Source organism: Carassius gibelio, chromosome B21 (assembly GCF_023724105.1).
Source record: "Carassius gibelio isolate Cgi1373 ecotype wild population from Czech Republic chromosome B21, carGib1.2-hapl.c, whole genome shotgun sequence".
Taxonomy (NCBI): Eukaryota; Metazoa; Chordata; class Actinopteri; order Cypriniformes; family Cyprinidae; genus Carassius; species Carassius gibelio.
In genome coordinates, this window is record NC_068416.1 from 25,043,745 (window position 1) to 25,067,214 (window position 23,470).

Sequence of the window (23,470 nt, forward strand, 5' to 3'; positions counted from 1 at the left end):
CGACTGCTGAAAAATCAGTCATAACATGAACAGACTCACTCTTTCACCATCAGCTCCAGGTAAACCAAAGAGTCCAGGGATTCCTATGAAACCCTATAAAGACAGCAGAGAGAAGCTCAATACTTCTGGAGGAAAACAAGAAAGAATGAATGGTTGCTAGGGTGTACTAAGTGGCTGTTTATTATGCTATCCCCATTAATTACATAGATTTATTTTTGTCATGGATCAACAGTTTAAGGAGAAACATCAGAGACAAAGTAAATACTAAAATAGAAACTCTTCAGAGCAATTAAACAAACCCAGCTCATAAGACTTTTATAATCAATGGCAATCCAGCAGCAGACGTCCACGTGTGAACTGATCACACGGATGGACAGATGAATGGAGAGGTCATGGATGGATGAACGGATGGACGTCTTCGTGTTGATGCAGGCCATGAAGTAAGTGTATATGCCCATGGACTGCATGGTGCTGGCCTCCACAATGTAGTCCAAGGGCACATACGCTCACTTCAGGGAACAAACGATGAAAACATGCACAAACAAACACAGGGTACAACAATAACACTCACTCACATCCAGCAAAAACTCAACGCAAGCTGCTTTTATGTTTTGGTATTAATGTTATTTTATGAAAACACCCAAGATGGCTTGAAGAACATAGATAAACTGCATATTGTTAGTTTTTCATATTTGATAAGTTAAAGCTTTTATATCATCTTTTTACTTGGCTACAGCAATGCCTTTGTCCATATTAGGAATTTCCTGGAATGTTTTATTACTTTTGTGAGTCATATTTGGAGTTTCTGCACAGGAGCGCCCTCTGGCTTCCAGTGTACTAGTAACAGTTGCAGTAATAACAGAGCTCCATAATGCTTACATCACCCTATTTTGAGTAAAAAAAGGGAAAAATAATACTTCTCTCCGAAGAAATTTTGAAGCAAACAGTGCTGGGTAGTAACTGATTACATGTATCTATGTATGTAATCTGGATTATGTAATCAAATTCCAAAAATTTGAAATTAGAATTTTTTTTTTTACTGGATTATGTTACATTTTAAAATACTTGTACTTAGACTACATTTACTTTTTTAATGATTACATATTTTTTGCACAAGTCTTTGTCTTTTGAAGGCTTCTGTCCTTATTAAACTAATATTAATATTAATATTAAACTGCTTCATGAAATCAAGTTTAAGGCACCTAGAAGTGTTGTTAATGACAAGGAACGAAAAAAAAATTGTAGTTAGTAACATAATCTGGATTACACATATTACGTATAAGTGTGCAACATATTGATAAAAAAAAAATAATATATATATATATATATACATATATATATATATATGTATATATATATATATATATATATATATATATATATATATATATATATATATATATATATATATATATATATATATATATATGTATATATATGTATATATATATATAATTAAAATGCATTAAACGTTGGTTTCCCATACTGCACATAAGTGGTAAACTCATATAGAAAGGGGGGAAAATGAATTGGGCAAACCAATAAATTATGAATAACATATTGCCATTGTGTAAATAATATGTAATCATCATTCCATAAAGAAGTAAATGTAATCTGATTGCGAGTATTTAAAATGTAATACAATGTAATTACAGGTACTTTATCTTTGGAATCTGATTACGTAATCCAGATTACATGTAATCAGTTACTACCCCGCACTGATTGGGAGACACATGTGTATGTGTGCTGACTAAAGACAGCAGGGCCTCAGTCTGATTTTAAACAGGAAATTCCAGCCAATGGGGGCGGAGCCTATCCTGATAAAGAGCCTTTAATACAGCTCGACTACAAACACAACAGCCAAAGCGTACATGTGTGTGAGCATGGTATATAAAGTGGTAGAGTGAGAATAAAATATAAATTGTTTCTGAATACATCAAATAGACGACAGGGCAATATAAATGAAGGTGGCTGTCCATGCAAACATGTTAATGTGACCGTAGGAGGCTAAAAACACACATAAACGCACACTTATGGCTCCGGCAGCTGTCAGCAGCAAATTTGTCATGCTTGAGTCTCTGTTGACTCAAAAAACAGAAAGAGGAAAAACCAGGGGGATGAAAGAAAAGAGAAGCTGTAGTAGTAAAAATCTCTCCTCTGGAGTCAAGGTCGAAACACTTGACATTAGCTCTCAAAACAATGCAAATAACCTAGCAATGGTAACTATAGGCCCGCTCAAATGTCACAATGACAGCGCTGTGAGATGCAATCATACATCAAACGGGAAGAAGACGTGTACACACCCGAGCCCCTTTCGGCCCAACAGGCCCTATCGGACCAGGTAAACCCTAGAAGAGAAGAAAAAGAGAGAGAGGCTTCAGAAACAGGATGAGGATTTAATCAACACAAGTCATTTAACAGGCAAAATGGAACCGAAATTAATAGCTTGTTGCTTTTGATAAGCATCCAAATTTATATGCCCACAAGAACAAAAACCATGATGAACTTTTAATGGTTTTTATCATAGGCTTCATATATTAAACAGAGCCACAAAACACTTGTAAATGCAATGTCATTTTTTATAGATAGACAGATTTTTTAATCTTTTATATGTTGTATATGTTAAATATATTTTTAAACATATTATACATTTTCTTTAATCAACATTTTAAATTTAGGCAGAAAATAGCAATGGATAAATGTTTGACGAAAGAGATTTTCTTGAAAGAAAAAGGGTTTATTTGCAACGATGAATGGATAAATGAATACATGATGTGAAATAATAATTTGACTTATTGGTTTATTTTATTATGTGAGAAGAAAAATACTTAAGTTATATTTGACAACATAATGATACAATTGACCAATCAGATTTATGTTTCCCAAAGAACCGTCTTATGTATTTCAATACAAGCAACTGCAATGAGCTCAAGATGTGTTAAAAAACAAAGGCCTGTGGCTTCTGGACTGGCATTTCAAAAGGATGGAGATTTATTCTGATTAAATCCAAAACTCCATCAATGAAAACAACACAAGCGTGTCAAAACATCTCAATACTATGCGGTCAGAGTGAGCAAATAAATCCTTTCCTATAATTGAACTCTGTGATTTTCAATAGCAGTGTCCCGCAGCTATACTGAACAAAACCCAGTATCTATGCCAGGGCAACATACTGCATATCTTCCACGAGCAGTCAATGAAAAACAAAGCAAAGAAACTCAAACAACAAACAAACGCAAGCATGCACACACACACATACACACACGCACACACACACACACACACACATACACACCACACACTCCACAGCAGAGGAAGATCTACTGCACCTGCCTGCCAGGATAGCCTTTGGCTCCAGCTTCTCCGACAGGACCTTGTTCTCCCTGTAAAATAAGACAAAAAGAAATGCTGGTTCTCCTATATACATTAAAGCATAAACATTTACTTTAAAGACCAAAAGTCTGAACATGTGAAATGCATCAATGTCACTGCACTTTATTTGGAACAAAACACCAAACGATGGATTCCTTTTACAGAAAAAGCACAATCAAGCTAAATGTTTTTGTTTGTTGGGATTGAAATGATAAATCAATAGATTTAGCACCGACATTGAAGACAATATTTAGTGGAATATATTATTAATATATAGTGTTTATAGTCAATGTGATGAGCTACATCAAGCTGATTCAACATTGAGTTAACATTGTGAACTAATGCAATGTTTTTCATACACATGTGTGGTTAAGCCTATGTTTAATTAAGACTGTCTTATCCATTCAGTGTAATAATATAGGAGCAATGTGTATATATATTTACTATAAAGTAAATATAGAAGTTATATATGTGACACATACATGCAAAATGTGTGTAGTTATGACATCTCTTTCAGTAAGGGCTCAGCCAATGGCATGACTTTGGGGGCGGGCTGTTTGTTTGTCTGACCAATAGCGAACAGGGAGAATGTTCCGTTTAAAATCAGTCCCTATTTTGCAATTCTGTTTGGTGATGCTAGGCACAGAAATGACACACTTAGTCTCCAGAGTTATGAAAAACACCCTCTGAGCAATAAAACTTTCCTCTGGGTGTGCGTGTTTGTCTTTCCTCTAACTAAACTTTTGACTTAAGGTTTACCTTAAATAACACAGAGGGCTTTATAAGGTTATTTTCTTGTCATGTGAATGACTGTGTGTGTATTGTAAGAGGTAAATCTTTCCAAGGAGTAGTGATGACTTGTGACGTAGGTTTTTAACTTGGATGCGAATATCCTCACACTTTGAGTGTTTGTTTATGTGCTTGTTTGTTTGTGTAACAGTGTTTGTGTGTCTGCATTACTCACTGGTTCCCCGGGAAGGCCTGGTGGTCCTGGATGGCCTTTTTGTCCCTGTTCACAAGGAGGACACATGACGATTTAATAAACACTTAGTGATTTAAACACACACATACACAAAAAGACAAATGAAACGCTACAAACCAATTTCTAATAAAAGGATATGGAAAGACACACACACAAATACTCATCTCCCACAGTGAGCGTGCATTTTAAAGATCCATCATAATTGACCCAATCCATCTGTAGTCAATAAGGAAAGCACTGCGATATTTTCCACACATGCCTTTATGTTGAACAAAATGTGCATCTGCACATGTGCATTTGCAACATATGTGGATTTCAGTGAGCAGACATGTATGTGTGTGTGTGTATATTGCAGATATAAATGTTTTTCTGTTATAGTCAAGCTCCCACGAGTCTCACAGGCGCAATATTGTGCTGACTACAGCAAGACATTGACAAAGAGCGGAAAATATGCATCAAAGGCGGAACAGAGCAAGAGACGGGTTTGAGGGAGGAATATAGTAAAGAGTGAGACCTCACGAGTGCGCCAGTGGACAGACAAGAAAAAGTGGATAAACTATGAGAATATTTTCCATGTTACATGGGAACCACACTTCTGAATGGCTTGTCTTACAAACGTGAGAACATAAACGGAACATGAGCTGCTAAATAGATAGACAACTTAAACAGATAGACAGACAGAAAGAAAAGTTAAAGATACACTGACAGACAAACAGAGAAGTTAGACAGAATGACAGACAGATAGGATAGGATAGATATATAAACAGACAGACAGACAGACAGACAGAACACTAGCGTGAATAATCATTTCTAGAGAAATGCAAGCAAGAACATAAAACTACAAGACACACACACACAAACGCACACACACTTTTTTCTCTGCCAAACCAGTGAAATCCATCCTGTCACACTCAGCGTTTGAGAGATGTCTGGTTCTTCCATTACGTTTGTTTGTGGGAAACCCAGCTCTGATTCCTGCCTCTACCTCCACATTCCAGCGAACAGCCACACACATGTACCATTGATCTCTGTTTTACATTTACAAGCATTTAAACACTTACATACACACAGTACACTTAAAAAATGTTTCTTAATAACTTAATAACATTTTAACATAATCCCTTATCAATTTCTAAGAATCTGCGTTGTTTATGCATCATCTAGCCGTCCAGCGTCAGAACATCTTTTAGAGTTTACAGTAGAATCTGTGTTAAAGGTTGTACTGGATCAGCTGCTTAATCTGTCTGGCCCCTCAGAAGAATCACGGGCTGCTTTGGTTTATTATTGGTTTCCGTTATACCCGCATTCATTCACTCGTTCATGACAGGCTGCTGTCCGTTTTTCCAGAGGTTCTCCTCTACATCCTGATGTCTCTTTCTCTACCCACAGACACGTAACACAAAGCACATGGACCGCCGCACAGCCTGCCAGGTATTCAAAAACACACTAAACCACATGTACAGACATGCCATTAACAGCTCATTTTAATAATCAATGAATCTATCAATTATTTCAGCGAAAAATCAACTAATTGGTCAATAACCTAAAAATAAAATAATATTTTAGTATTTTGAAAAAAAACATGCTTATATAGTTTTTTTTCCTGTAAAAAATAAAATACAATAAATTAAACAACCTAAAATTTGTCGAAATAACTTAAATATCCGAGTTAGTATATAGTGTTATACATACAAATCTAAATAAAAAAGATTTTAAATTAGACATTAAATGGAAACCAAACACAGCACCATTATTAGTGCTCTTCCATGATAAATGTTGATCAGCCAGCCATTCATGTGTTATCAGGTTAGTTGCATTTATTTATTGGCTCTAAACCGGCAGAGACTTGATAATGACACTCACTGTCAACTACTTTTATAATAGACTTTGATTGTATTTATAGTTGTTGCCGCTCTAGACATAACATATGCATGCTCACGACCATCGTTTAAATCCGCTACAGGATTTTTCCAGAGATCACTCTGCTAGATCCTTCCAACGCAAACACACATACGAAGCTGTAAGTGCTATTGCTTACACTAAAACGCCTGGCAGAGTCTAAAATTGCTTTAATCATGCACAGCTGAGACACACACACACATGTGCTAATGGTCATAACAAAGAGAGTCACTCATGGTGAACGACTGTACGACTCTCAATAGCCTTGTTTGACGTGTGTGAGCGTGGAGTATAAAGGAGTGATAGACGACTCATTGGGGATTCCCTCTAATGTTTACACTGGGTTTCCACAGCAACAGCAGACACAGCGAGACAGAAGGAGTGGGAGCGTTCAGAGTGTTTGTGTGGGTCTGGTAAGCAAAGAGGCAAACATATGCGCTCATGTCACCCAGCAAGTGCACAGCAACATTAGTGATGAGAAATAATGAAACAACGGAGAGAATGATTCAAGCGTTTCAGAATATCTTACCTTACGGCCTTCTGGCCCGACTAAACCGACAGGACCAGGCAGACCAGCATCTCCCTACAAACACAGAGAGCAAACATGAGGCACAGCAAAGCCCCTTCTTCTCATCAACAACAATGTAGCTGTTGTTAGCATCTAAATGTATTTATATCTTCTCACTTTTTCCCCTTTTGGTGCTTTTCCAGGAGAAAGTCCAGGGTCTCCTTTTTTCCCCTGAGAGAAAGAATGACAAAACAAAAGATGAATCGTCTGGAGAAAATGTTGCATCATACAAAGCCCGGTCGTTGCTAATCAGATTAAAGCAAAGCTGGTATTTCATCCGTTTTGAGCTTTATATGTTACAGTAATAACGTGTGCATGTACATGTGTGTGTCACAGACAGAATAAGAGAGCGAGAACATGTGGGAAGTTTGACTCCAGGCCGTTGCACCTTAACTAGACTTGTCTTCAAAGGCCGGCTGAAATAATTAAACACAGAAAGCAGAGAGCGTTCAATCACACAAACACACTCCCCGTTGGGCTTCCTGGCTGTTTACCACCTTTGTAGTGTTTACAGGGATGAAAAAAGGCGGACCAATCACACAGCGGGACATCACACGCATACATAACTTTGAAGAATGTTTGGTGGCTTTGGTTTATAACCAGTGTTTAATACTACAGCTACACTTCGCCACACAAACACTCATTTCTGTATCATGGGAAAGTCTTTCCACTACCTGCTGGGCTTCTCTTGAGCTCAAATAAATCAAAGGGCTTGTGTGTGTGTGTACATGTGTGTGCCTGTGTTTCCAAAACCTTGTGTGCAGCCCAATAGTACTGGCAGCCGGTGCGGTGATGAATATAACAGAAGGGCAAACAGAGGAAGATGAGCAGAGCAGTGCACGGGATCAGACTGCACATTGTCTGACGGTAAGTGTGTGTGAGTTGGTTTTTACCTTCAACCCTGGTGGACCGGGTCGACCTGGCTTGCCGTGTGGTCCTGGGGGTCCCTACAGGAAACGAGATATAAACAATACACACATTAGGAATGAACAATTATGCAAAACTGAATGCATTTAATAGTTGACCCTCTGACGATCGTTAATGCGCCCCTTGTGGCCATGTCAAGAATGCACCTGAATTACGAACTGCTTCATCTTTTCTAGTTTGATGCCTTTGCATTCACGTACTTGCGTACTTAAGTATGCTTTGGGCATTATGTGTTTTTAGTTTACAGTGAATGGATCTGAGATGAAACTGAAGATTGAAGAAATCTTCAGAAACTGAATTTGACTTTGACCTTTCTTTTGACCCTGGCGTTGTTATTTTAAACGACTTCCCATCTTAGGTCAGGGGTCACAGTGAGGGTCAAGGTCAATGGGTGTCATTGGAGGGAAACAGTCCATAAATAAGCCCAACAGATTGAGTGATACCATGCACGAAAACAAGACAAAAGCAATGCAAGTATATAAAAACAATAGTGTGTGTGTATCTATATAAGGGCTGTGTGACTATACTGAATATTGATGAAATATTGAATATTACATTGTTGCTAACATAATATTAAACACACAAGAATAAAAAGAACCACGTCTCTTATTTATATATATATATATATATATAAGTGACAGTAATTATATAATGTCACAAAAGATTTCTATTCTATAAATTCTGAACATTCTATTTATCAAAGAATCCTGGGGGAAAAAATATATACTGTATCACCATTTCCACAAGAATAATAATAAAAAATAATCAGAAATGGTTTTTGAGCGGTAAATCAGGATATACTGTATGATTTCTGAAAGATCATGTGACACTGAAAACTGGAATTCAGCTTTGCATTACAGAAATTCATTACATTTTCAAATATATCCAAATGGAAAACAGTTACTTTAAATTATAATAATATTTTACACTATAACTGTATTTTTGGGAACATAAATGCAGACTTGGTGACAATAGGAGGCTTCTTAGCCGTGCATTAGGAGAAACCAAAGACTGAGGAGAGTGCAAAGAAAGCGCAAACAGTGTAGGCTGACTTTACTGAAAGACTTCTTTGTTCTAACAAGCAAACACACTCACTCACACACACACACACACACACACACACACACACATATACAAATAACATACACATTTAACATGAAAAGGGTGCCGGCTGAACAAGGCCTAGCAGTCAGACTTTATAACACATGCTCTAAAATATTTAACACACACACACACACACACACACACTTTGATGCATGCACACTACGTTGACTACAGTTGCTAAAACATCACCTCGCATCCATGCCATCCTGTCAACAAAGGTCAAAGTTCAAACAAAGTCTCATGGTTCTATGGCTTTCTGTGTTTGACTGTGCTAGAAGATTCCTTACAAGGACTCTTCAGTCAAAGGAATAGACCACCCAAAATTTACAAATCATCCATGTCAAATACTCTAAAATACTTCAAACACAGAAGAAAGATGGAATTTACTACCTGTTGTATATGTTGCACATATTTTTATATAAATATTTGAGTAAATAGAAAAAAGAGATAAACAGGAATAAGAAAGGGCAAATGAGCGCGTGTGAAAGTGAATGAGTCAGGCAGATCCAGAGCGGCGCTTTGTGTTTTGTTCTGAGGTCAGTTCGACCTGCTGACCAGACAAAACACAGAGACACTCACTAAAGAGAACCAATAAAGCACAAACACACTGGAGCGGACAGTGTGTGGCCCTGCAGTTTACACACTTCCTGTTTATACCTGAGGTCAAAGGTCAATGGCTTTTTTAGTCTAACACACACACACACACTCACCCGAGGTCCTCTCGCCCCTGGCTGCCCTGGTTTCCCTGGAGGTCCCGGGATTCCCTATGAAACACAAATAAGTGCTCTCATGAATCAAACACACACTCACTGCACAAGTGTGCTAACAGTGCTGCAGGGCTCCTTTTAAAAACTAAACAGCAAAGAGGAAACAGGAAGTCATTCCAGGGAATTTCCTTCTTCTGATAATGAGCTATAGACTTACAGGAGACCTGTAGATCCTGAATCCCACTGTGTGTGTGTGTGTGTGTGTGTGTGTGTGTGTGTGTGTGTGTGTGTGTGTGTGTGCGTGTGTGTGTGAGAGAGAGAGAAAGAGTGTGCAGTGTGTGTTTATGAAAAGATCCCTGTGGTCCAATCCCACAATCCTACAGTGCTCAGATTACGCAACTGGCTGTTTTTTTGCAAACACTCTGTGTATTATATGACAGCAAAGAACATAAGAAATATTTTAATATAGTCTCTCATCTTGTGAATGGTTCATTTCAGTAAATAAGTACAATCACAGAATCAAGTATTTGTTTCTGAAAATCATTTTTAAAATCTAAAAAATGGATATTATTATTTTTTATAAATAGCAAATATAATTTTTTTTTAATATTTACAAAAAGAGTTTAATATTAATAAGTATTACATATTTTAGAACATAAATGTTTATGAATTATTTAGTAAATAATTTAAAATTTTATTTTAAGTATTTTACAAAAATTTGTATTTTATAAAATAAGTATTATTTTATGTATTATATAACTTATTTATAAAGTAAATATTTATAAAATTAACATTTATTTTTATGTAAAATATGTAATTATATTTAAATATATATATATATATATATATATATATATATATATATATATATATTTATTTATTTATTTATTTATATAAATATAAATAAATGTATTGATATTTTATTTTCATAAATCAAATATATTTATTTATAATACTATAATTTATAAATTTATTATAATATAATTAATCTATAAAATAATTAAACATTGCTAAAATATATTAGTAAAAGTAATTTGTTATTTTACATCAAATAAAAGTTAAATAGGTTATGAATGCTATTTCTTGCCGATTGATTTCTGTATTTCAGTATTTTAGTAACAAAAATTAACAATTTAATTGATATGCCAGCAAAGGCTGTTTGGCACCAAAAAAAACACCACCTTTTTTTCAGAGCATAAACATACTTTACATATCGTACATCATCAAATGTCTAAAAATATCACGGTTATCCGGTAATTTCCCAGTTCTATGGCTAAAGCGGTATCATATGTATCAGCTAGTTGTTGAAACAGAGGGTCAGTTGGGTTTTCTGTCCTGCACCCCCAGCGCAGTGCCACGAGGCACAGGATGAAAGCCTTCATTGAGAAGATGAGTGTGTGAGTGTGTGTGCTGCTGTGTGTTTATGTTAAGAATCTCTGAGCTCTAGAACTATGGCTCTGTTGATGGAGGCGGGGGATGGGGCTTTCTCACCCACATACATGTACACACAGCCCCCCACAACCCTCCAACCGCCCCATCCTAAATGAACACCCAGATACTCCCATCATGCAACAGTGCTTTCAAACTGTGCTGCATGCTTGAGTTCGCAGTATGTAGCACTTTGTGCACAGTATGACACAAATGACCTACTCCATCTCACAAAGCAATTCAACTTCTGAATCAATCTGAAATACTGCAAGCAGCACTATCTATATTTGTCCTTGAATTATTAATTAATTGACCAATTTTCAGATACTTTTGGATTAAAAATGCTAAGTAACTTATTATCGAACACCACTCTCTAAATTACTCATGCGACATACCAGGGTTACTGTCGTTAACTTAAAATACAAATATTAAACTAAAAATATTAAATGCATTTTTATTAACTGAAATAAAGTGGACTGAATTTTTTTGAAATAAATAAATGATTAATACTAAAATGAAAAATGTTGAGATAATTTCACATGAAAAAGCAAAGAAACTTAGTATCTAGGGTTAGTATCTAAATAAAATTACAAAATGATGACAAACTAAATTAAATGTTGCCTTAATTGAAAAACTAAGTGAAAAACTAAAACTAACACTGAAATAAAACTTACTTAAATCTAAATAGTAATATATTAACTATTTAGTATCAAGTATAGTAGTATAAGTATTTGAATCACTAAAATTATTAACTTGAAATTTAAATGAATCTAAAAAGAAATGAAATTGAATCCTAAACAGCTATAAAAAAATGTATTAAACCTTTACAGTAATATAAAAAAATATATTAAACCTAGTAAATAAAAAGTTTTTTAAAAGTTAATATTAATAAAACATACAATAAAATGAAAATAACACAAAAAAATAACATTGCAACCCACAGTAGAGACAACAGCAGCTTACCACAGTTTGACCCCGTTTCATGCTAATTAAAAAAATTAGTAGGCAGTTAAAAGCACATTCTGCACAGTATTTAGTAAGCAGTAGCATTCATTCTGAACAGAGCTTGTTAGCGTCACGCTCACAGTGTTTTTGGGGTTTTTGTATATTTAAGTAACGCTAAAGATAGTGGCTATAGCTCATTATCTCCGAGTAAACGGTGCAATGCAGCACGGGGCTGTATAAATGCAGACTAAGAGCGTGTGTCCAATCGCCGGGTGTGTTCCTGCCATTTTAGTCAAGTACCTCCTGAACGTGTCTTTATGGTGGATGACGGGGGCTTTTAGGTAATTATCCTGCGGTAATGACAGAGAACATTCTCTTGGCTGCTACACACACACATACCTGTGATCCCACCAGATTACACAAAGGTAACCACAGGGATGTGCAGACATAAACAGACACAAGCTAAAATGGGTTATTGTTCAACATGTGGGCCGTTTTGTCAAGTTTAGTCAGCTATTTTGGAAAATGCCCTCTAGAGAGTCTGAGTATGATGTCATCACTAACTCTGAACATTCTCGCTAACTAAAGAGATTAGCTTGAAATCAGTCAATTGCTTGAATTGCTGCATCTCCAGGATTTTTAAGATGTCGCAGTCCTACTGTTTAGATACGGCTGGCTCACATTTAGCACAGGACTTCAGTAATAACTCACTTATCTTTATTTGTTTTGGGGTCAAAGGTCAGGTGGTTGTTTTTGAACAAGGTGGTTTCTGATTGATCTGATTGAAATCCATGGATGGAATGGGATTCCCTGCTTGAGTGTCTGGACGACTGATAAAATGTTCACTACTTCCCCTGACCTTTGACCCAGCTTTAAAAGCACTTCGGTCAACGGCTTTCAAGAAAACACTAACATGAGAGAACGATGAAGTCACGTGCAAACTATACAGGCATTACCAGTACACTTTTGACCCAAAATTGATCATAACGACACAAAAATAAAAGCAATATTGAGCTGTTTATATCCTTTAAGGAGCATTTGATCCACCTGGAAACATATATAATTTATATAATCATAACATTACATTTTTACCAGCATAAAAGTATTTATGGTTTAGTATGTGATGTTTGTGCTTTCAGACATTTACAAAAGAATGTATAATTAATTAAACATTTGCATTTGTACTTGAAAGGAAAGGTTTATGAACTGTTCTGCAACCAACATACACTGGGGTCAGGAAGATTTTTATATATATATAAAGATGTATATAAAGTCACAAAAGCTTTTTCTTCAAAGGTTTTTCTTTGTATTCAATCCTGAAAGAAATTAACTTACTGGAGTAATGATGCTGAAAATTCAGGTTTGATCACAGAAATAAATTACCTTTGAAAATATTTTCAAATAAACAACATCTATTTTGAAATAAAATAATATTTCACATTATTTATTGCATTTATGATTATATAAATGCAGTCTTGGTGAGCACTTTATAAAACATTTAAAAAAATCTTATTTATCCCAAACTTTTGAATGACAGTGTATATATAGTTTTTACTGTACCTCATTAATCAATATGCACATGGTCCCTTTAAATACGTCTTAACTAAGCATGAGAAGTGATAAAACTATCTCTCCCATGTTAAACAGATTTTTTTATCCTGATGATGAAAACCAGCTAAACTTTAGGGAAACCATTAGGAAACCATGGGAAATTTAGTCAGTCTGCTGGATTTAATTTGTATGGTACCATGCAAGATAGTCCCGCCCACAAAGAAATTTCATTGGTCAAGAATCTTGCTCCACGTTTAACTGAGTTGGATATTGCCAAAAATATTTCCTTTACATTTATGTACAGTATATGTGTCAATATGTGTGGCATGAGTATTTATTTCTACTCATGTGCCCATTTTTAGCAACAAACTCAAATTAATCGAACACAAACAGATACAAACAATGCAGCTCTCTCACCATTTTCCCGGGATCTCCTTTTTGTCCCGGCGGTCCAACCAGAAGTGAAAAGTATGTGGGCTCCACCTCAAAGCTCTGGAAATCGTTGAAAGCCGGGAGAGTAACAGATTGAACAGCGAACCATGGAGTGCTTGGAGTGACAGGTATTTTTGGCCTGTCAAGAATGACTTTGGGGGTTTCCAGAGTTTTTGGTGGTTTGTTTGGTGCGGTGGTGGTGAACGGAGTGGATTTGGGTGTCGGAAGGATTTTTTTGGGTGTAGGGTTTGGGGCGGTGGTGGATTTTGGGGTTGGGAGTGTAGTTTGGGGTGAGCGCTGGGTGCTGGTTTTGGGCTGGAGTGGCTTTTTCTTGGTTGGCGATGGTCTTTTGGGGGCGGTTGGTTCTGGGTCAGATAACGGTTTGAGAATGCCATTATGTTTCTTTTTAGGATTGACAGGTTGAGTGTTCTTCGTTGGGTTGACCTTGGTGGGCTTTGGCGCAAGGGTTGGTTTCTTTACTGTGGGTTTTACAGCTGCTGATTTGGAAGGTTTTGGTGCTGTAGGTTTGGGACCAGTTTTTTTTGAACTTCCAGATTTGGAAGAAGTAGTTCGAGCCATTGTGGGCTTTGGTCCGGAAGGCTTAGTTGCACTAAGCTTTGGAGACGTTTTTCCTGGAGTGGGTTTGGATCCAGCTGGTTTAGTAGGGGTAAGCCTGGCCGCTCCTGGCTTTGAGGCAGTCGGCTTGGGGATTTTGGGTGTCCTGAGAGTAGGTTTGGGGGAGACAGAATTTAAATATCCCCAAGATAAAGGAGCTTCAAGTCCTGTTTGAATCAAGGAAAGGGGTGGAGGTGTGGTAGACATGGGTTTAGCTCGTACACCGTCGCTCGTTCTCACTGCAGAAGACCCTCGTGCGCCATTTATGGATGTCCAAAGGAAATTAGTAGGAGTGGGAGTGAACGTGAAAGTGCGATTAGGTGGTAACGTGTGGGTCAATAGTGGTGGGGCGTGTCGGGACGGGAGGGGAAGTAGAGCGGGAGGCGCTGGCCTGTAGGTGTCATTTTCTCTGCACTGCCTGCGGATGGCGCTGCAGTAGTTCTGCTGCGCTTGTGCCGAGGGCACCACATCAAACTGGCAAACTGCACCTTCGAAAGGTACCGCACCTGGAAGCAAAGCGCTGGTGCCTCCCAAGCGGAAGGTCCCGCGAGGGTTCAGGCGTTCAGGAAGTACGGGGAGTTTCTGCGTAACTCCCCCATCGCTCTCTGAGCAGGGAGAGTGTAGGGTCACTGATTGGCCGTTTAAAACGAAGGCTAGATGATGCCAGCGCCCATCGTGGAGGTTGTACGGGAAGACCGCGGCATTCCCGGGGCCGGTGTGAAGCGTGAGCTTGCCAGGCGAAATTTCCAGCCCGAGCTGAATCCGTTTCCCGGATAGGACGGAGAAGAGAAATGCTGAGTTTAATCGGTGAGACCGTATGCTCAGGACGATAGTGCAGTTCCACAAGAGTTCTGGAGGGAACACGGAGCGTGTCGCCGTGGTAACTCGTGCCCGTGTCGTGAGGATGACTCCAGAGTGGAGGGAGATGACGCCAGCGGGAACGGTGCGAGAACCGAGCTCAGCACGCAGAGCCAACCGCTGCAACACGTCCACATCTGCAGCACAAAGCAAAAGACACCTTAATAAACACATATACACTTTCACATGAGGACGTATATAAATTTTATTAATGAAAAGTAAAATATAAAATAAAAAAGTATGTATATTATGAGTTTGATCAGAGTGGAAACTAAAGTCTGCAGCGAATTTGCCCTCCAGGACAAGATTTGAGGAACCCTGATATACATAATATATAAACACACACACATGTGTGACCCTGGACCACAAAACCAATTTTTTAAATTGAGTTAACATCATTTTAAAGTTTTAAAGTTGCATATTACAAATCAAATATTAAGTTTTGAAATATTTGTGGTAGGAAATTACACACACACACATAATTTAGATGACTAACACAAATGAACACATTAAAACCATAAAACTTTCAGTTTGATTTCATGGCATCTTGAGGAGATCCATGACTCCGCATTACATCATTTTAATATGCTAATTCAGTTTTGTGCCATGTGTGTTAAATTCCAGTGGGAAAACTTCCTAAAATGAAGAAATGAGTTAACAGCTGCATGTCTGATGCCAGAACTCTAATGCTAAAAACTGGCTAATGACAAGGAAAATTGATGAACTTATCACAGTGAACTTGTGTATGCGTGTTTCACTTGGGTCAGCGTTTGGCTTCACGAAGCCAGGACTGAGCCAAGAGTATGAGAACAGCAGCAGAAACTACTTCATTCACACAATAGAACACTGTCTGAATAATGCATCTGATTGCGTAAATGAACGTGTGTTTCACATCAGTATCATGAATCAACAGTCAGCAAAACCGTGAAGGACTATCAGTGGTGCATGTTACTGTGCTGTCATCAGCTAATCAGTGCTGTCATAACATAATATGTTGGTGGAATTAGTAACATGGCATTTATAGCTAAAGTGACTAGCTCAAAAAATAAAAAAAACACATATTCAGCATATTTATTAGGCAAACCCTTAATGCTTATCACAGGATCTTAATGCCTGTGATCTTTGGTTTGATTTAGTACATTTATCATAATTTTATTCCCAGGCCTTTTCATATGTGTGTTACTGTCTAGAGATAAGCATGAATCAGCATTCAAGTGGGAACATGATGTCATTTTTTTCCTATAAAACAGACATGCACACACACACACACACACACACACAAGGGGTTATAGAACATGTTTTACTGAAGAAAAAGTGCTTGGAACTCACATTTGGCAAGAGAACATTTTAAAGTCAGGTATGGAAACTCATACATATGTGAGGGAGGGTGTTTGAGTTTCATGACTCAAGGTTTAAAGTTTAATGTTGTAAAACTTTCCAAACTTAGCAGAAATTGCAAGAACATGAAACTTTATTACTGTGCAATAATTCAGTGGCCTCAAAAATCTACCCTTTCCATTGGCAATCACACATACGCAAACAAATGTTGCATTTTCATAAAGACAGAACTCATTTTTGTTTCATATCTTACCTTCAGAGAGTACTTGGCTGAATCCAAAAGAAGTACAGTAAAGTAGAATACACAGAAGAAGAGCTCTCCTAGGGACACACAGAGAAAGGCAAAGTTACTCATTTGAATTTCCACGATTTTTGCGGCTAGCAGAGTTAAATGTTGAATCAGACCTTTACATAACAGAAGCCACTTGTCAAAACATCATCATTACAATGGAGGTACACATTTCAGGCTTCTTGCACTGGCCTCAACCCAAACAAGTGGAAAATTTTACTGGCAGCGCCATCTTTCCGGAGCGAGTGGAGCGAACCATCAAACCGATGGATGATGCCGGCCAGTTAAATGTATTTCCATGTTTATAGTCAATGAAGCAATTGTGCTGCGTGTTTCTTTACTTTCTTTTGGAAAATGTGCACACGAGTGTATACATTCAGAACAGAGCTTGGTTGCATTTACACAATGTGAACAAACTAAAATGAATTTCCCACAGTTCAGCATTTTACAAAATCATCTTTGTGATGCATCAACATTAACATTCTGGCCAATACTGATTATTTTCATGTTGTAGCCGATAAATAGTCAATCATAGTAAAACACGAAAAATTTAAATCAATCATTTTAGATGCTACAGTGAATCTAGCCACCCTACCATTAAAAAATTTAAATTCTATTCAGCAAATATGCATTAAATAATTAGAAGTGACTGTAAAGATGTTTATATTGCAAAAGTTTTCTATTTCAAATAAATGCAATTATTTTGAACTTGAAAAGCCTGAAAATAATTAAGCAGCACAACTCTTTTCAACTTTGATAATAATCAGAAATGTTTGTTGATCAGTAAATCATCATATCTGAAGGATTTCTGAAGGGTCATGTGACACTGAAGACTGGAGGAATGATGCTGAATAAATACATTTGCATCATGGGAATAAATTACATTTTAAAATATATTCAAATAGAAAGCTGTTATTTTAAAAGATAAAAATAATTCACAATGTTGCTTATTTTTACTGTATTTTTTTACAAATAAAGGCAGCTTTCGTGAGAAGAAGAGAATTAAAAAAACGTTAATTATTCCAAACTTATGGCTGGTTTGCAATACAAAAAAATATTTTGATATGTGCTGAAATACATTTTTTACACTTTAAGTGAGTGTCAGATGAAATCAAAGGTAATCTATAAAATAATTTACAGAAATATTTTATGATGGCTGTTAAAAAACGCCTAATATCGGTTTACCGTAACAAACACAACTTCTACATTTTATGCGTGACGGTACCACAAAGGAACCTCAGATGTAGTTTTTTGCCAGACTGACCCTGATGGACTTTGACCTTTGAACCCTAACCTCAGATTTCACAGGCGCATGAAAGAGGAAGTGACTCGCAGGGGAAGGATTTCAATTATGATTGGCAGGATAGACGGCGCGCTAAACCCCCACCGTGTCTGCGGACATATCTGTGTGACTGAGACAGCTGCTTTTAACATTACCTGCTGACCACAAAACACACACTCTTTTATCTATCACATACACACACAGTCCTAGACTCCCCCAGGATCCCGTACCCGAGTCAGGAGGTGAAACATCTTGCCGCAGAGAATCTCAGCCAATCAGAACGCCAGAAACACCAGCCAGTCTGACCTCACAGTTAGTAAGCCACCACAAACAGACGAGTGAGAATCGGTGTGTGTCGCAGCTCAGTGTGCTCTTTCTGTTGTGTGTGTGCTGCAGAAAATGACTCACGTATGTGTCAAGCATCTCTTGAGTCTCATGAACACTGTGCTTTTTGTAGGAAATGTTGTATGAAAACCTGCATGAGAAAACTGACATATTTACATCCCTCAGTGTCCTAAAATATCCAATAACTCAAGTTATTACCCAATAGCCAAAGCAGATTTAGAAGAGGAAGAGAATACATGTGTATGTTTGAGGCACTAGCTTACAGAAGCCTTTTTCTGCCGTGTGATAAAAATATAAAAAAGTTATTGGAAAAGTTTATCTCATTTCAATTCTGACTTTTAGTTCACAAAATTCTGAATTTATATCTCAAAATTCTGAACTTTTTCATTAATTTGGAAAGAGAAAAAGTCAAAACTGGGAGTTTAAATCTCACAATTCTGACTGTATTTCTTGCAACTTTAAGGGGAAAATAAATATTTTGAGAAGAAAAACTCAGAACTTTAAGCAATAAACAGAACAGCAAGAAAAAAAAGTCAGAATGTTAACATATGAACTCAGAATTGTGAGGGGGAAAAGTCAGAATTGGGAGATAAACTTTGCAATTATCTTTTTACATTAACAAGCTACCATTAATGTCAGTCAGTAAACTCTACTGGGAGATGTTGCCAATTGAAAAAAAACAATCAAATAAAAATAAATACTCATTATAATTATGTAAGATTATGATATCATATTATTAGAAGTCTATTGCATGAAAGTAAAAGTGTATTTCTTGTTAATAGTAAATTTAGCTCTGGTGCTTCCCACTTCCAGGCCTAAAAAAGTTATTTAGTAAGTGGAATTCTCTCAATGGTAGCAACCATATATACACAAATGTGTAAACTCACACACACACTAACACACACTATGTACACAGACGACTGAAAAAAGCCCCATCCTTGCATACAACAACCCTTCTCTTTCTCTCACTTGCTTCAGTAATAGGGGAGTGGAAAATTCCTTCCGTTCGGCACACAGTGATAGACATTGATGAGGAAGAACCTGACCCCCGCTCTGCAACACCTTCTCTCTGGATTTTTCTCTGGACATTTAGATGCAAAGTACAAGTTTGTGTTAAAATAGTATTTGTGGATATATAAGAAACAAGAACATATCTCTCACACAGATGCTCCTAAAAGATTATACAGTATATATTCATGTCTGGTCGTGAGTTAGTGCAATGTAGGGCGCACCCTGGCGGACAGTGAAGGAAGCGCAAGGGATCCGGTTACAGGCCGCTCACAGGAGCGATGAGCGCCGGCAGAAAACACACGACCAGCGGTAGAGAGCGCAGAAGAGACCGCGGAAGATGCACTAAAGCAGAGGAACCGTACAAATAATTATGAAACGGATAGTTGATTGGTTTATTTAGCGTTTCAGCTTTGCAAAAATACCCGACTCACACAGCTATGACACGAAACACCTGTTCACCAGCTCCTGTGTGTATCACTGCGCACTTCGGGACTAGATCTTTGAGCGGAAGTATGGCACAACTTCATGATAAAACAACGTTTTATGGAAAACATATAGGATATTGTGTTTATAACTGAATAGCATCACCACACTACAATTTCTGTTTCATATTCAAGATTGCTGGAAGTTGTTCAAGTGCTTCATGTCCAAGACTGACTCTTGGCCTTTTCCCTTAGTTTCGTTTTTCATTTATTCGTTCACTTAAACAGACTTTTTCTAGCTTTTCTGCACCAGTTTCGTGCAATGCATTTGTTAAGATATCATAAAATATGTTGTATAACGGTAGTCAAAATGGTATTATAAATACCAGCAAATTTAAAATCTTCAGTACTAGCAGGGTTCATATGTATAACCTCTAGAGTATTTTTTTACTTGATTAAACATTTGCTGATTTCTTAGAAACCTTAGGTTCCATTAATCTCAAATCTACTCGCGAACGTTCTATTATAGAACGTCGGATAAAACTTTCCTGGAACGTTACAACTGGGGACGTTCCTGGAAACCCCCATTGGATTCTCTGTTTACGTTTCATTGCATCTAGCTGTCCTGTCAGCTATTCTAAGACCTGAACACGTTCATTCATTCATTTGTAACGCGTCCACGGTTGTGGGTGTGAGGAACGGAAGTCTTGTTTGTTTAGCGTCACGGCGCGGTTTGCACTGTGATGCTCAGTGGCAAATACACAAGTACACACACACAAGCACAGTGAGCCTATTTTGAACCAAGGTGTCCAAAAACCGTCCAAGAATTCCATGTTTCCACGAGCGCCTCAAATACTCAACAGTCAAGAACCTAGAGAGCGTTTCTAGTGCTAAAAACACAGGAACGAATGATGTTCTCTTGACAGATTTCCCCGCACTCTGCCGCTACACCGATTCTGAATCAACAGTGCAACCAGTTTAGTCCGATTCAGCGATTCACAGGCTATGAGTCGGTTCATTTAAGTGAATCAAAACACTTGGATCTATTGAAGCGGTCACTGAATTAAATACATAACTGTTGGACTCGTAATGAACCAAACCCGGACCGCTTGTTAAAAGGCTACAGACAACACAAACAAAAACGTTATACATTTTGTTGAACTTGCTGATGTTTTTAAATGAATTTCATGTTATCAGGTAGGTTATGTCAGTATATAGTAAAAAAAAATACGTTTGCAACACTAAAATGAAAAATAACTTATAATATAACAGTAATTCAATCTATTTCTCAGATGCATTAAAAATTAAATGGAATCATAAAGGAACCTGAATCGTTCATAAGAGTTGGGACAATTGCCATCCCTATTTCCTAAAAAAAGAAAGAAAGAAAGAAAAAAGAAAAAAAGAAAGAAACAGCGACAACACGTCTTTTGTAAAAGGCTCCTCACTAAAGTTAGAAATGAACCCAAAGACCCGATCCACAGACAGTCATGACCATATGCTCTATGCCTGGGCGCAAAAGCTTTATGTTAAACTGACCTTGGGGTTCTTGCACCTCTCCAGAAACCTACACCGCCTGCGCGTAACGATGGTAAAGAGCTGGCTCTTGCACGTCTCTGCTGGTACACCTGGACTCTTTCAGTTAAAGATCTGTTTCTGTTCAGTTCTGAACGCTGGCCAAGCTACACAGGTAGAGCGGCGCGCACGAACAAGCGCCCATTCACCCGGCACCAACACACACAAACCAGCGCGCCCTGCGCAAACAGCCAAGCCACCAAGCGCTCTTTGTCCCCGGTGTTACCGGCGAACGGAGGTGGCCGACCTGCGTGACCCTTGTGTTCCTGATATGCGGTAAAACTGAAACTTACTTTGCCACCAGACGAGAGGTTCTGCGGACTCTCCTTCGGGTCGCTAAATTCATTTGTATTCATTTGTCCCGGCAGTCAAAATCCTGATCCGTTAATCTGCGTGACCGCGTCGCTGCCCGAGAGCGCGAGCTGTCGTCTCATGCATCGGATAAACCGTGGTGCGGAATGAGCGCGATCTCCCACCGGTCTGCTGCGCGACACCACCATAAATCCCTCCCGTGGAGCGACGGGAATAATCCGCGGGCGATTCTGTCCGGTCCTGCCCGGGTGCTGTAGGCATTTATGCCGGGTTGGCAACGGTTACAGCAGCTACTGGATGTTTGGTGCTTGGGGGGTTTGAGGAGTCAGGAGTGGAAGTTTCATCCTTTTTCCTTTTTTAAATAGCAGTTTGGAGAGCAGCTGTGGCGAGCGCCGGGTGTCGGGTTTCACGGGCGCCGTACATAACGCCCCTTGTGGGACGGCACACCGGGACACTTCAGCTCCTGCCAAGGTTAGGCTACCAATGGGCTTTTCACACTTCAAGATTTTAACCCTAGGTCAATTTTAAGACAGAATTAACTCTGGACCGTCTTGTTCCAGGTTGCAGAATGTTCATGTTCTGTATTTCAGAATTGCTTTATTGGTTCAGGCAAAGCAGTAGCAAGCACAAACTTTTTTTTTTCATGCACTGGTTTTTCATGAAGGTTTTTTTTCTCTCATACTAATGGAAAGTCTGAAATGCACCTTAAATTGTTGTATTACACTTTATCAATTTGCATCTGTCAATCAATTTCAATACATATTTTTTTTTAATTCAGGTGCTTATTCTGGATTTCCGCCTTAATTTGACAAAAACTCTATACACATACAGTGAAAGAAAGTCAAATGCCTAAAGTATATTCCTAATGTAATCAGTCAACTGGAAGGATGGTGATGTCATGTTTTTATTCCCTATTGCCTTAAAGATGATTAATAGTGTCCTTAAATCCATATTATTGATTTCACTAAACTGACACTGAGCTGGATAATGATATTTTCTTCTGTAGAGCTGCAATTAAAAAACACTTGAAAAATCATTCCATAATCAATTAATTTTGTGACACAGCGGAAATATTCAGTTTTTGCATCTATGAATTGACTTTGAAAATATACTAAAACAAATGTGACAACTAGCCTCCGTCTCCATCTCCGTCTCCGTCTCCATCTCTTATCCAAGATAAAAAAAGAAAACAAGAACTGGACAAATACACCATGTGAACGACGCAACTTCTACATCTGTATGAACAGGAAATCAAAACTGAACCTATTTACTTTTTTGATGCAAGTTCCTGATTTATCATTATTCTAAAGAGAAACACTGTTTGTCACTGACACAGCTTTTTAATCCTCCCCTCCAAACACCAGAATCAGAGACACTTTTCACCATCCACTCAATTGTTGACAGATAAAATCAAGTCCTGTCCCTTCTTTTTCTATCACATATTGTGTTTCACTCTGAAAAACATCATATTATTAAAGTAAAACAGGTTGCAGGCATCCTTTTAAGAT

The 23,470-nt window shown here is 37.8% G+C and overlaps 1 protein-coding gene across 1 annotated transcript in view; it reads right to left on the reverse strand.

Moving 5' to 3' along the window:
* LOC127985907 (collagen alpha-1(XXVII) chain A) overlaps nt 1-22,371 on the reverse strand; it is a 51,526-nt gene extending 29,155 nt beyond the window's left edge. The window contains exons 1-11 of the mRNA XM_052588112.1: nt 21,944-22,371; nt 16,980-17,047; nt 13,901-15,525; nt 9,563-9,616; nt 7,715-7,768; nt 6,939-6,992; nt 6,783-6,836; nt 4,337-4,381; nt 3,330-3,383; nt 2,304-2,348; nt 40-93 (exon numbers count right to left, since the gene is read on the reverse strand). Coding sequence (XP_052444072.1) covers nt 40-93; nt 2,304-2,348; nt 3,330-3,383; nt 4,337-4,381; nt 6,783-6,836; nt 6,939-6,992; nt 7,715-7,768; nt 9,563-9,616; nt 13,901-15,525; nt 16,980-17,047; nt 21,944-21,996 — 2,160 coding nt within the window. The 5' untranslated portion in view covers nt 21,997-22,371. The remainder of the gene's footprint in view (nt 1-39; nt 94-2,303; nt 2,349-3,329; nt 3,384-4,336; nt 4,382-6,782; nt 6,837-6,938; nt 6,993-7,714; nt 7,769-9,562; nt 9,617-13,900; nt 15,526-16,979; nt 17,048-21,943) is intronic.
* Nucleotides 22,372-23,470: the final 1,099 nt, after the last annotated feature.